Consider the following 16,226-nt stretch of genomic DNA (forward strand, 5'->3'; position numbering starts at 1 on the left):
CCTTGAGAGAATCTGCACAGAAATTCACTTGGACCATAAATCCCAACCAATGGAACTGGTGAACTCGAACCTCATCATCACAGGAAAAACTGCAACATTTCAGAACCCCAATGGATTCTTCCTCATGCAACAGTGACCTCACCAGCACACCAAATCACTCACCATAAGTACTTTTATCTGTCACATTGAAAACTGCAGAATATAACTGTCTACCTCTGCTATATACAATGGTGTCATCCATTGTTTGATCATTATAAGTCTAGAGCAAGGTTTCTCAACCAGGATAATATGGAACGTAAGGTTCTAGAGGTTGCCAGGGGTTCCTTGAACAGTGAGAAATTTCTGCCTCTCAGATAAGTACCCACTGACACCATTGATCTTTTTAGATATCTGTAGGTAGCATTCTTCCTGCTGACCACCACACTGATGTATCATGAGCTATAAACATAGTAATTTTTGCCAGGGGTTCCTTGAGAGCAGAAAGTTATTTCAAGGGCTCCTGTGTGTTGAAAAGGTTGAGAAAGGCTGCTTTCTAGAGGATGGATGTGACAAATGGAGGAAAGAGGCATGATGGGAAAAGTGGCAGTAATGGGAGGAGAATGTGATTGTTGGGAGGGTTAGTATGACAGAATGCACTTTGATAGAATGTTGATGGAAGTGTTGCACCTGATAGAGGCATGTTATCTTTTTGGAGCCTACACAGCATGGTTTCCACTTGTCCTGTCTTTACATAGACAGTATGGCTTTATAACAGTGGTCCAAGTCTTTAATTGTGCAGAATGTTTGGTCAATGTATAACAAGATGCACCCCCTTCCACAACTTCAAGGTTCAGGGGTTCTTGCTGTAGCTGCTGTGTAAAAGAAGCATGAGAACAAGCTTCATTCATAAACACATGATTACAGTAATACAACTGTTACAATGCATTTTGTTTGGTGCTTATGTCCATCAGGGCTTTTTTTCAGGGGGAACGCAGTTCCAGCACTGATTTTATGTAATGATAAATGGTACTGGAGTGTGCTGGAGGGCCTATTGATGTGGGCTGCTTGGGGATCTCAAATAAAAATAGTAGGTATGAACCTCCTGCGCTAAGAAGTGAAAATAGAATAAAAAACAATGGCTGCTGACACCCACAACTTATTACCTAGAAGTAAAGAGTGCTAAAACATGTAAAAATTGGTGTAGCGCTCATACAAAACATATATAAATTAACAGATCAAATATAAATAATCATAAAACAAATTTAAATAGTGATATATAAATAATTATATAAAGTGACCTGATCCCCACTGGGATCTTAAAGTGACAAAGTGAGTGAAATATAAAAAAAAGTGGTCCCAATTGGACCCAATGTGATAAACATACACACAAAGTGCTTAAAAATACCCAAATCCCTAATTGGGATCAGTGGCTGAAATCAGCCTAGCAATAAAACAAAATTAAGTGACACATGAAAGTGAATCCCTGCACTGGGGGATGTATCTTCTGAATGCAGTGAATAGTGCTCTGTGATCAAAAAACACTTAAAAAAAAATTTCCACATAACATAGGAAATCACTTCCTCCTCCCCTCAAAATATACCTCAAAATGAACCTCACATATAAATCCCAACATATATCTTAAAAATTGTATATTTTTAAATATACAAATATCCAAAAAATGTAATTAATAAAAAGTCCAACATAAGTTGTGCATATAAGCCCAGTGTTCCACAAATATTCTTAAGGCATGCAGGTGATGCTGTGGATGTGCATTGCAGCCGCTGGTGATGAATCCAAAAAATGGCTGAATTGCCTCCTCACCTCCTTACCATGACCCAATGGGCCAAACCGCTTTTGGGATTACTCCTGGATCCTCCAAGTACGATTTCCCTTTAATGGTATCCTTGGGTCCAATTGGGACCACGTTTTTTTATATTTCACTCACTTTGTCACTTTAAGATCCCAGTGGGGATCAGGTCACTTTATATAATTATTTATATATCACTATTTAAATTTGTTTTATGATTATTTATATTTAATCTGTTCATTTATATATGTTTTGTATGAGCGCTACACCAATTTTTACATGTTCTGCTTGGGGATCTATTGTTGCTGGCAAATGTCTATTATTGCTGGGGTGATATCCATTTTTGCTGGGAGGTCTTTTGTTGCTGGCTGCAGAGGATCAATTTTACTGCTCTTCTTGTTATCATTAACCACTTCCATACACATTTATTGGTGATACAAATGGATACTTGGTTCTATATCTTCTAAAAGGGGTGGTACTAGGAGGTGGGCAAGGGATGGAACCAAGGGATGGTGCTCAGAGGTGGGTAAGGGGGGAGCTCCTACACCTATTCTCAGAGGAAAAAAAGCCCTGATGTCCATGCTCGCCATATGTCAGTTTAAGCAAATCTGCAATTGGTGTTACTTATTAACTCCTTCCTTTTCTTCTCTCCTTAGCCATTTTTTTTGCCAGACTATGGGGAAGATTTACTAAAACTGGAGCACTCAGAATCTGGTGCAGCCGTGCATGGGAGCCAATCAGCTTCTAACTTCAGCTTGTTCAATTAAGCTTTGACAAAACCTGGAAGCTGATTGGTTTCTATGCAGAGCTGCACCAGATTTAGCACTTTCCAGTTTTAGTAAATCAACCCCATTATGTCCTACTTTGGGGGAGCTTTGACAACAAAAAAAAAAAATCAGTAAGCTGATTGGTTTCTGTGCAGAGCTGCACCAGATTTTACACTCTCCAGTTTTAGTAAATCAACCTCTATATGTCTCTACACAGTTCCAGCACTAGGAGGCATGTAAATACCTTCTATTTTTAGATACCAGCCTAATTTTGGTCTCAATTTCACAAATGTATTCTCTCTTTTGTAAATAGGATAAATGCCACAATAAGCACCTTTTCTCTTTGAAGAAAAGATGCTGCTGAATGTTGGGGAATGTTTTTAATGCAGTGAATGTTCTGCAAATGTTAGGTGAATGTATGGTATATGTGCTTTAGGTAGATTGAAATTTGCCCAGTGTGGCCCTTCCCTCCAATCAGCTTTCAGAGCTCTTGTATAGTGTGTAACTCCAAATCCCCACCCCCTGCTTTGTGAGCCTGTGGATCTCTGAATTTTACAAGGAGGTACAGGACAAATACAGTTGCAAGAAAAAGTATGTGAACCCCTTGGGATTACGTGGAGTTTTGCATGAATTGGGCATAAAATGTGCTCTGAACGTCATCTAAGTCACAACAATAGAAGAACACAGTCTGCTGAACATAATACTACACAAACATTAGATGTTGCCATGATTTAATTGCACATAACATGTAAACATTCACAGTGCAGGGAGGAAAAAGTATGTGAGGCCCTAGCTTAATGACTTCTCCCAGAGCTAATTGGAGCCAGGAGTGAACCAACCTTGACTCCAATCAGTGTGATGATATTGGATGTGTTGCTGACAGCTGTCCTGCCCTTAAAAAACACACACCTGTTTTGGGTTTACTGGTTTCAAGAAGCACTGTCTGATGTGAACCATGCCACGCAGAAAAGAGCTCTTAGAAGACCTACGATCAAGAATTGTTGACTGGCATGAAGCTGGAAAGGGTTACAAAAGTATCTCCAAAAGCCTTGATGTTCATGTGTCCATGGTAAGACAGACTGTCTACAAATGGAGAAAGTTTAACACTGTTGCTACTCTCCCTAGGCGCGGTCGTCCTGTAAAAATGACTGCAAGAGCACAGCGCAGAATGCTGCATGAGGTAAAGAAGAATCCCAGGGTGTCAGCTAAAGACCTACAGAAATCTCTGGCACATGCTAACATTTTTGTTGACACATCTACAATAAGGAAAACATTAAACAAGAATGGAGTACATGGGAGGACACCATGGAGGAAGCCATTGCTGTCCAAAAAGAATATTGCAGCACGTTTGAAGTTTGCAAAAGAGCAGCTGGATATTCCACAGCACTACTGGCAAAATATACTGTGGACAGATAAAACCAAGATTGAGTTGTTTGAGAAGAACACACAACACTATATGTGGAGAAAAAAAAGACACAGCACACCAACATCAAAACCTCATCCCCACTGTAAAACATGGCGGAGGGAGCATCATGGTTTGGGGCTGCTTTGCTGCCTCAGGGCCTGAACGGATTGTTGTCATTGATGGGAAAATGAATTCCAGAGTTTATCAAGGCATTTTGCAGGAAAACGTACGACCACCTGTCCGCCAACTGAAGCTCCGCAGAGGATGGGTGATGCAACAGGACAATGACCCAAAGCATACAAGTAATTCAACAAAACAATGGCTGCAACAGCACAGAATACGCCTTCTGGAGTGGCCCAGTCAGAGTCCTGACCTCAACCCGATTGAAATGCTGTGGCATGACCTTAAGAGAACGATTCACACCAGACATCCCAAGAATATTGCTACACTGAAACAGTTTTGTGAAGAGGAGTGGTCCAAAATTACTCCAGATCATTGTGCAGGTCTGATCTGCAACTACAGGAAACGTTTGGTTGAGGTTATTGCTGCCAAAGGAGGGTCAACCAGTTATTAAGTTTTAAGTCCAAAGGTTCACATACTTTTTCCTCCCTGCACTGTGAATGTTTACATGTTATGTGCAATTAAACCATGGCAATATCTAATGTTTGTGTAGTATTATGTTCAGCAGACTGTGTTCTTCTATTGTTGTGACTTAGATGACGTTCAGAGCACATTTTATGCCCAATTCATGCAAAGCTCCATGTAATCCCAAGGGGTTCACATACTTTTTCTTGCAACTGTAGATGCAGATAAACAGGTACAACTTATATAGGGGGATTTGTTTCATCTCTGTGTATCACCTGAGGCCAATCACTTTACTGGGTATAGGGAAGGGTTTACACCCACTTTAGGCATAAGACATGACACAGTGTCACGTTGCTGAAGAGGGAAGAGCTACCCTAATAGGGGATAGTTATCATCTTTATGGGCTGTTTGGGTACTATTTACCAAACTCTTGAATTTGCACTGATTCTACTGTTGTGGACTGTTTTCACTTACTTAAAATAAAGAGATCGAGAGCAACAAGCAGGCTCTGTTGAGTGTGATGTAGGAGACTGAAAGTGTGACTCAGAATACACAGCAAATATCTGAGGAATGGAGGATTTTTGAGTAACTAGTGGAAACGTGATCGGCCTATGCAGCGATGTACTTCTCACAAGGCTAACAAGGCGTTTTCCTGTGGTGGAAGTTTTCAGGGGGGGCAGCACTGCCCCCAGAAGAAGTGGCAGGAGGGACAGGGACCTAGTGAAGAGGCTGAGTGGATGGATGGCCAGCTGCAGGTTACTTCTTGTGATCAGGCGATAATGGCGGAGGTTGTTGGTGATGGGGAGGTGTGGTAAGGGGGCGATGGTGGGTGATCGGTTGTTGGCATGCTATGCTGCCAACAACAGCACTCTGGGCGACATTTAAAGCTGATTCCACACCCGAGGGCGGGTGATCACTTGTTGGCGGCCGGGGGGGGGGGGGGGGTGAGGTGGAGGACTCCCAATTCTTGTGTTGTCTAGGGCAGAACAAGAAGTGAATACACCACTGGGCCTACAAGCTGCTGGTGGTTAGGAAAAGAAACGACCTTCCTTGCTTTGACAGAGGATCCCTCATGCGTGGGACATGTACCAGGTGACCCAGACCCCATGTCTCCTGGGCCTCTGGTGTTTGGCTGCACTTCCAGAATCATAATCTAAACCACAATTGTACTGCAGGACCCTGTGTGAAGTGTGCTCAAGGTGTTTAGGAGTTATTGTAAACTTGGATCTGGGGGATGGAGTGTAAAGGTCGCAAACCACTATACATGCACAGGTTTGGCAGGTAGTCAGGTCTGCAAGGGACTGGGCAGATACAGAATATAGAGGATAGCCTGATAGCCCTGTTTAATGATAGGGCCCCAGCTTTAGGGTATGTCCACATGGAGTATCTTGGGGTCCAGCCTACAGGCTTGATTTCTACTATATTTATATTACAGAGCTTAGCCCTATCCTTTGTTTCATACTTTAAAGTTACTAAGCACAATTTTTTGTCTTTGGCATGAAGTTTTGACTGCATCTGTCACAAAGGATAGAAGGGGTCCCATTGTCCAGGTATACACCAAAGCTTACCTTGGTTGGCTTAATATAAAATTAATAGTTCATACTGTATTGTGTATACAAGCTGTATATAAACTACTGACATGGTGCTCTATATCTTCATTTATATGCTATAATATTATCAATTCCCTAAACCAGCAGAACAATGCTTCGATTTTCACACACTTACTACTATATATATTTAAAGAACTTTTACACACAAAAATGCACCTGTTTTACAAATACTGTAATGCATCCTTGCATGGACACATTTATCAAGAGCATTCATCCATCATCAGGTTATGCAAAAATGTAGAAATTAAAGAGCATTTGCGAGTCTTATTTACCTGTAGATTTACCAGGCTAGGTCCTATTCCCCAAACCTCTGGATCTCTCCATCTTTAGGGGAAAAGCCAGGCCCCAGCAACATTTGTTATAATTATCAGGTTAGGAATCTGTATTCCTCACATAAGGAGGGAAAATTGCTCCTTCACATTCCCTTCACACACAGTTCAATATCTGATGCTCACAAATTAAAATTTAGCTTTAAAAACTTTCACCACTGCAACCAGGCCAAACTCATTATAAATAATGAATTTGCACGGCAAATTGTCAGTGGATGCTAGCAAATGCAGACAACCTTAGCATTACGATGTGCCTTCATTTGCTTACTCTTGATAAATGCTGCCCTTAATTAGTGAAGCAAGAATAAGGATATAAACCCTGCAACCTGCACTGAGACAGCTTTAAAACTAATATTTTTAGAGTTAAGCCTTGGCATAAAATATAGCTATTGCATGTACTGTATAGGATCATTTGATTAAAGTAGCAGAGAATCCCTGTTAGGACTGTCAGTTAGTTGCAGGGCTCATGCGCATAGCTATTTAAAATCATGTCTAAGCAAAATTTCTATCATTACAAAAGGCAGGAAGCAGTAGTCAACTCAGAGCTATGTTTCAATGGTTCTGTCTGCTCCTTGTAACATTACTACCAATTAAAGACAGACATATAAAGCAGTATTTGTCCCGTCTACAACAATGATTCCTGCTTCATGTTTGTACCTAATGAATAACACTAACTCTGAATACAAAATCAAACACAGCAGTACTATGCACAGTTTTGTTATAAACAAAGGTTCAGTTCTGGCAAGCTTCAAAAAAGTATTACTGATAAAATCATATCTACATATTGTTCTCAGATCCTCAACGGGCTAAATACATTTATGGATACTTAAATGACACTCATTAACCACTAAAGTCCAGTGTATAGCCACCATACTGAACAACTCCATAAGCTCCCACGTAAAGCCTACCATATACAACATAGAACAATCAAGGTTCCTGCACGTTCAGTAAGAATTAAGACCTTGCAAGGAACTTGGTAAAGGCTCTCAGGAGCAATTTTCTGCAAAGGGTTTTTGACAGTGTACATTTTAGGATAGACACAGGAGCGGTGTCAGAAGAATAAGACAAGCCAAACCATTGTCCTAATTTACTATTTTAACACTATGGCTCAAAGGAATTCTCTTTACAAACTGTGTGAAATAATAAAGACTTTTGGGGTAGGAATCCCACAGCCATCCAATTTCTATCCAAATAAGCACACACAGTTAATTTTTATTTTGTATTAGCTGGACTTTGTACATGTGGAGAAGTCAAAGAAAAGGGAGTGTGCCTGTACAAACATTTAGAAAAAAATTACTTAAAGCAAGAAGGTTCGTAGAACTTTCTTACATCATGAAAGCAAAATTAAACTTTAATTAGTTTTGCAGCCTCCATCCTAAACTAAGGATAGATAAGTTTAGAGTACCTGCCTGGAACTGAACCTATTTATCACACGACTGCAAGACATAGGTCCAGAAATAATGTCTGATACCACCTCACATATTAAAAGCTTATGCTTACAGATTGGTTCATGGTCTGTCCCACCACACATCCAGTAGTTTCCATACTCTGATTTCCAGTTGGAGCTGAAGATGTCTCACTGAAGCTTCCTATACCTGGTTGCAGTTCTGGAAAGTTTGCCACAATGCCAGGAGAAGATGGAACTTCCATCTGTTGGGGAAGCTTTGTAGGGTGTCCTGGTATATTGGTAGGTGGCACTTGGTGAGGAAACATTCTGCTGTCTGGTACTGAATCTGGGGTCACAAAGGCCTGAGAGAAAGTGCCTCCCACATTAGAAAACGTTTGCCCTGGCATATTTTGAAGAAACATTCTGCTGCTATCGGTGGATCCAGGATATACATAAGGGCACTGTCCTTGAAAGTCCTTGACTGGACTTTGAGGTTGAGAATAACTTGTTGGATACATCAGAGGAGGCTGAACATGTCCAGACATTGGCTGGGGAAAGATATTTCCTCCATGAACGATTCCTTGAGGCTGTGTGGTAGCTGTTGATGCCACTGGTAACAAAGTCTGAGCCATGCTCATAGCCAAAGATAAGACATTAGCCAAAGAAAACATGGGTGTGGTTGGAGACCACTGGGTAGCTGGTGGGACATTAGAAACCAAAGCACTATTCATAGTTTGTGGCACCATTCCATTTTGCATCATTTGTTGCAAGGTATTCCCATGACTAACAGGAGGAGTCATCATGCTGGGAAGCAATGTATTTGGAGAGTTCACATGTCCTACTGAAGATGAAGGCATCATATGAGGTGGTAGAGAGGAGAGGTAGCTACCACTATGAAGTGAACTGAAAGCTGCTGGTGGGAAGGTGTGGGAAGATGGCATGGAAAAGCTTGTTGAAAATGGCACAGCAGGACTAGATGTAGTTTCAAAAGAAGGCCAAGTTCTACTTGCAGCCACTGGAGAACCTACATGAGAAACAAACCAGAGTTAGAAGTTAAAATTAAAGAATATCCAAAAGCACAGTGACACTAAAGGTATCACCCAAAAGGTATGGAATATCACATTTCAGAGTAGCCAATTAATACAATACTAATCCTGAAAAAATAATTTAGATCAAGAGATAAACACTGTGTCTAAATTTACTAACATAGAGCATTTTCATATTTGCTTTGCAAGGAAATGTTCACTTACCTTAGTAAATGAGGTGAAACTCATTTTCCATAAGAATACCCAATCACATGCAAGGGGAAAAAAAATTTTCCTTGGGTGATTGAAGTCATCGCAGCTGTACAACTTCCCCTCATTCACTTAAGTGATCATGCTTTACTCCTTTAGTAAATCAGCCACATTGTATCTTCTAGTTAAAATAGTTCATGCCTAAAAGTACCTAAGGCTAAAACATTTTTATTTATTATTGACTGAGTAGGGAATGGTTAAAATCCCCCTTTTTTTTTGCTATCAATATCCCATTTGAGAGATATTTCTTCACGTCCTGTGAAGATATAACAGGAACTGAATGGAAGTCTCTCAAAAGTCAGGAGAAATCACCTTGTAGACAGTTGTCACCAAATCAAATGTTCTCATAGAAAGATTTCCCCTCATTATCTTGCTGCCTGTGCCAACTCTAAAATTTTAGATTCCTCATCAGTTTCTGTTCTGGCAACAATGATCACTAGGACAAATAGAGAGGGTAAATCTGCCCAGCAGGGACACAAACTGCAAAAACAATGAAAACTGGACAGGGGTTCTGACCTGTTCTCATTCTTTCCAAAATAAGAAAAAAAGGTCTGGCTTTGGAGAATGATGTTAAAATGTACCTGTCAATATAACATTTCCCTATACTATACCAGGATATGCTTAGGTACAATAAGATGCCAATCACCTGATTCCTGCTATTTGGTCAACAGGTTGAAAAACATGTTAAAAAGCAACTGTCAGATATGTTTATTAGTCTGTATAGAAAAAGTGCCTAATGGCCTTATGTTCCCTAGTTAAAATACAAGCAGCAGTACTGTGAGTAACAGCAAACATTCCAAGGCTAGGTTCACACTGTGGTGAGTGGTTGCTGATGTGGGAATTACAGCTGTTCCTGCACCAGCAAGCACCAGCAAGCACCAACAGCCAAAACACAATGCCCTGTAGAAACATTGGTGGGTGCAGGAAACACTGGGAAATCACATGGTGTAAAAGCACCATGCAATTTCCCTGCTGCCACTTTTTGAAAAAGGTGCAGGCACCTTTTTTTCTGCTGCTGTGCCCACGCAAACATGGACTGCAAACTTGCGGAAGTGTGAACCAAACCTTAGAACTCATTCACACAGGGCATACAATACTGTCCACCATTGCAGGACAGTGTTAATCTGCATGGAGATGATGAGGAGTTCCATGCATCCCCGTGCAGGTAGTCCCATTGGTGTCCATTGCAATATGACATCCGTCTGGGTGCGGGTGCTGGTCCCCAAACTCACGCTATCTACATTCTCCCTATGTGAATGAGATCTTAGGATGCAAGGATTGTACAGCATCCAAGCCTTGATGCCGAATCTCTGCAGTTGGACCATTTTCAAATGGAATTTGTGTCTATCGCTGACCATACATGTGCAGTAAAATCTTTTTGACCTCTTCATTTAATATGTATATCCACTATTCTCTGAATCACAGCAGGCAATGTCCTCATTTCTGCTTTTGCAGCCATACAATGTATTGCTGGGTTTTATAATTCATGGCTGCTTCATCAACAGAGATGAGAGGCTATCTAAAATCAAAATGCTTTTTTAATTCTGTATAGATTAGGAAATAATTAAAACCCCACTAAATTATTTCGACATCTGTGTCCCATTGGATAGATTTCCCTATGCTTCCTGCTCTGCAGACACATCAGGAAGTAAGATGAAACCTCTCAATGTCTCTGAGGGCACTCTAGCCCACATGCCAAAACGTTTCGTTTTAGCTCGCAGTTTGGTGTCTACTTTGTAGGGGGTGGTGGGGGATGGTACCTTGCAATACACTGGTTACCTATCATTAAAATATCACAAAATGACATTGCATTTATTTTTATGTACTGCAGTAGACATGCAGTGCGGAGACAGATGGAAACATCAGGGGAGCTCCAGTATACAGTACACAACCTGCTACAAGCCAGTTCCCTGTGCTGAGGACCAGAGTCACTACAAGCAGTTGCAGAAGTGAGCTGACATCTGAACAGTGAGATCCCTGTTGCTTTATCGCTGGGACTAGTGAGAGGACACTGATGTCAAAAACCTATTGCTGAGCAGAGATTGAGCACATAAGGTACTGGCCATCTGACTAGCAGAATTATTTATAGCATGTGGACTCTACTGGGTTTGTATTAATGTACACCACTGTGTCGACTGGGCCCCTACACTAGCCGGCTGAAGAACTAGTGTAAAGACTGCTCACTCTGATAGGCTGCTTCACAAGAGCTTTTCTATTGTCCATAGTAAGAGGTACCTTTTTAGGGAGTTTTAAATTTAATCACTGTTGTTCATATAGAGTGCACTCAAAAGGATATAGCCTACTGTTTACAGAGGAGTTAGGCAGTATTGATTATCATTGCTGTTACTGTTTTCTATTGCCATTACCTATTGCTGATTTTATGGATTATGGAGTTTACTCTAATTTAGCTGCATTGGACTCCATTCTAAGCTGCTATAGTCTAATAAACATAGGGGTTGATTTACTAAGAGAGTGCAAAATGTGGTGCAGCTTTGCATAGAAACCAATCAGACTCCAGTTTTTATTGTCAAAGCTTAATTGCAAAGCTGACTGGCTACCATGTACAGCTGCACAAGATTCTGCACTCTAAAATTTTAGTAAATCAACCCCATATTGTCTGGTGAACTGTGATTGAACTAATCCATACTTACTCATTTATGTGCATACTGCTATTTACAGTAAACAGTGACAATATATTGGGTTAATTTACCATTAACTCCCTAATGTTTGCTTTTTGATATTCAACCTTAGTTGTGTGCAGGGTATTTATACTTGAGCTCCAAGTAGCAGCGCAGTATCCATTTGGCAAATGTGGTGTGTCAGTGGGGCTGAGGTTGTTCTCAGAGTTGAGGCAGAAGAACAGAGAACCCAATCTACCAAGTGGCTCCTGCAGGGGTAGTGCTACATATACTTCAATCCTGGCACACTACAAACAGTAACAATATCTGTCTACAATTATGTTTTTATAGCACAGGCATATACAGTATCATTGACCCGCTCTGTGTATGGATTTGCTGTCCAAAATGCCATCTTTAAATGGGTGCAAACTATAAACTATATAGGATTAATAAATCAAACATTAGGTCATAGCAACCAATCAGTAATTATCTTTCAATAGTACAGTAAACTGAAACCTAACTTGTTGCTAGGAGTTACTGCAATATGGTTGGGTCTTCCTTGTGCCTTAAAGGGAAACTATAATGGTTATGAGTCAATTTTATTTCAAACAAAAGTATGACATACCCATGCCGCAATGTACCCAGAATACCACTGTCCATAAGGCACACAGAGTGCAGCTCAGCCCCAACCCCTACTCACTGGATGTGATTGACAGTAGAGAAAGCCAATGGCTCCTGCTGCTGCTTCTGAGCCAATGAGAAGAGGGAGACCCGGGAGAACCAATGCTTTTGTGCACATTGCTGGATTGAGATCGGGCTCAGGTACATATTTGGGTTGAAGAGGAAGCTGCACACTGAAGGCCTTTTACATATAGATAAGGCTCTACAGACCCTACTCCTGGATATTTATGCACGCTTGTCATTTCCACTAGAGCACATCTTCTACAGCAATTAATATGAAATACAGTGTACCTATGGTCATGGCTGGCAGAGTGGATTTGTGTCGAAGGTCTGGAACACTCATGACAGGCGCAGCTGTACCAAATACATCATTATCCAACATGGGGCTACCCTGGTTGGAGAGGCTTGGGGAGACAGTTCCTTTGCTTGGACTCGTAGATGTCAAATCTTAAAATATAAATATATATTGAAGAATATACTTAAGGACACAGACAGAAAATAACACACAGTAAAACAGAGGACTTAGAACTTAACTTATTTACAATTTTATATATTATTTTAATAATGCTGTTTTAAAGCTGAACTCCAGGGAGATAAGAAAAAGATGAAAAAAAATGCGTATTGCATTCATTAAGAAACCTTTATATGCCTTTTCTAAGCAACCAATTTAAGCAGATAAATGTATATTAATATCACTCTCTTGTAATACCCTGTATAAAAACTCTATGAAGGTTCCTTGAAGAGGGATGTCCAACACTAGTGGCCATAGGAGCCAATCAGGCTCTGATTAATATTTTATTACAGGTACTTATATAGCACCGTCAATTTATATAGCACTTTACATATATGTCGTGCATTCACACCAGTCACTAACCCTCAAGGGGCGTACAATCTAAGGTTCCTAACTTACATTCATACATACACATACTAGGGCCAATTTAGACAGGAGCCAATTCACCTACCAGCATGTCTTTGGAGTGTGGGAGGAAACTGGAGTTTCCGGAGGAAATCCATGCAGGTACAGGGCAGTCACATGTGCTGGCAAGGGAAATGGATGACTCACCACCCTGTTCTTGGCCTTTTTTGTCTAATCAATATTTAAATTCCACTTTTTAGAACAAAGTTGGAAAAGACAGTGGTGCAATGCAGAAAGAACTCCAGTATTATATTAGGTCACTAAAAATTGGAAACTCTGTGGCCTTAATCTCAAGTAGCATTGCACGCAATGCATAAATCAATGTAATGTTACTGGAAACATATTGTTAGGTTTCTGTTGAAAGAAAATAATGGGTCCATTTTGAAAAGGAATATTTATTGAATACCTTTCTGAAGTTCAGACACCCCCTCAAAGTATATCTCCTAAAATTCATAACTTAATAACCAGTATAAAAAGATTATTGTAAGTAAATGGGGTTTATCATTTTAGGATTGGCAGCTTAGGATAGAGACAATCATTTAAAATTAAATGCTACTTGATTCATCGGGTTCGGAGGCTTCTAGCACACACACAGGAACAGTGGCAACCAGCAACCTCTTGGCTTGTTAGAAAGATGGAACTGCACCAGGTGGTATCATGGTGGACCATACAACATTAACTGTTACCAAGTGCCATGTCTGTCAAATTGATCTATTAATAGTAAGACAGAAATATGGATGTTATGGGCACCACAACAAGCCAAATAACGGTCTAAAACATACACTTTCATTAAATTCTATATCAAAGCAATTAAAATAGCTTTAAGTTATGTTTAGGGCTATTGATTTTAATTGCTTTTATATAGAATCTAATAAAAGTGTATGTTTTATGTTGTTATTTGGGTTGTTGTGCTGCCTAAAAAGTCCATATTTCTGTATTTACAGTATTGTTAGAAAGGTTGTCTTGGCACCCAAAGGTAAGAGATTTGCCTTTCTTCATCTACAATGCTCATCACCAAGCCTTGCTACTTTCTTTTTACCTTTACTGCCTAAGTTGATAGTAATGTCATGCAAAATACAAATCCATTTTCTGTGATGAAAATGAACTAAACATCAGCTAAATATACTTTCCTACAAATCTCTTCATATAAAAACAAGTACTACTGAATCTCAGAAGGGTACATTACTGCTTATTTGCCCTTCACGGTTGCTAGGAATGCTTGCCTTTATGATTTATGAGGATAAATAATGCCACCCTTATGGTAAAACTGTCTAGAATTAGGGAAAAGTGTGAAACCCAATTCCAGGACAGTGCTTCTTTAAGTCCCTTTTAAATAAAGTAAAGAGCTTGACATTTGCAACAGGTCTTAAGCCAGTGACTGTTTTTCCAGCTGCTATAAAAATGTAACAATACTCTTGTCATAGAGGAAGATACCTCTTCAGATGGAAGCCATGAGAGGTCTATTTGGAATATTTGCTTACCACTGAGAGATGAGCAGGAGAAGGAACGGGATAATTCTTGAAGTTGAAGATCAGTCTGTTGTTAAATACACAAATAATTATATGTGATAAAATATCAGTTTCACTGGAGTATAGTAACATTCTGTATTACTAAAAGGCGTATTCCGCCCATAATTGAAGCCACCATTGGGCTGAGACATTTGCCAATATCTTATATTTGCTGGAGATCACAATTGCAAAATTTTCCTTTGTGTCTTTACTCAGAAAAGGCAACAATGGTGACTCCAAATTGCTTTTTACTAATTTATTAAGAATTAACTGTGGAAGTGTCACACAAGTATTGGCCTTGTAATGGCTTGGGTACTGGAGTAATGAAAAGACAACTCTGGTGATTATTGAGAAACAAAATATACCAGCATGTGATTAAACTTACCAGCAACTGTGCAAAGCTAAAACATTAGCTGGCCTTTGTATTCAAATTGGGTGTGAATTGGTTACACTGAAAATGACTGATGAAAACTTGAAGAAAGAAGTTTGGAGCTAAATTAAATGGTTGTCTCTAGCCTCAAAACAATTTTCTTGCTAAAACAGAGTAGTTTACGGTCATTTAAAGAACTGGTGAGGTTAAGCACCGCAACAGGGACACATTGTACCCTCCATAACACCGAGCTTCTTTGCAATCTTTTTTCTGTTGTAGAGAGCCACCTTACTCATTGTTCTGGCAGCCACAATGGGAATAACAGCAAATTGCCCAGCAGAGACACAAGCGGCAATAAAAACTGACAGAGATTATGACCTTTCCCCTCTATTACAATAACTGCCCTTTCGTTTGTCTCTATCCTTAATATAGGATGGGGAAGATCTCTGCTACAAACCTGAAAATTGGGAGGAAATGTGCTTTCCACAGCAACTAACCCATCCCCCTCATCTTCTCTGTCTCCACTAGCATCTTTCTTTAGCAAGGCCTCCACACGGTGGATGATGTCCTTAATCCTGTTGGTAAAGCTTTCTCTTTCTGACTGCATAATGAACTCATTGTTCACCTGGGGAAAAAAAATGAGAATTTCATCAAACACGGCTACTGCACTCACTAAAAAGTTAGTTACCAAAGAAATGTTCCAATAAATATAACACTTCTATTATACCAACATCATTGCGCCAATATAATAAAGAGAGGAAATACACTCACTGGATGCTGCTATTATTAAAAAACTCAAAATAATAATAAAAATGTGAAAAATACAAATCACAAATAATAGCGCAAACCAAATCACACAACTAAATATAACCACCACCAAATAAGTGCATATTAATAGTGCAAACAAAAAATCAATAAATAGGGAATCTCAATATAGTCCATTCAGAAAAGTCCATATAAACATGATCC

General features: G+C 39.9%; 1 protein-coding gene across 1 annotated transcript in view; it reads right to left on the reverse strand.

Moving 5' to 3' along the window:
- The window catches only part of WNK4 (WNK lysine deficient protein kinase 4), a 616,132-nt gene that overhangs the window by 108,441 nt on the left and 491,465 nt on the right, over positions 1-16,226 (reverse strand). Inside the window, exons 12-15 of the mRNA XM_089683941.1 lie at positions 15,715-15,882; positions 14,861-14,915; positions 12,755-12,910; positions 7,983-8,893 (exon numbers count right to left, since the gene is read on the reverse strand). Of these exons, the coding sequence (XP_089540067.1) occupies positions 7,983-8,893; positions 12,755-12,910; positions 14,861-14,915; positions 15,715-15,882 (1,290 nt within the window). The remainder of the gene's footprint in view (positions 1-7,982; positions 8,894-12,754; positions 12,911-14,860; positions 14,916-15,714; positions 15,883-16,226) is intronic.

Source organism: Staurois parvus, unplaced genomic scaffold (genome assembly GCF_062004578.1).
Source record: "Staurois parvus isolate SC_StPar_1 unplaced genomic scaffold, SC_StPar_1.0 ptg000328l, whole genome shotgun sequence".
Lineage (NCBI taxonomy): Eukaryota > Metazoa > Chordata > Amphibia > Anura > Ranidae > Staurois > Staurois parvus.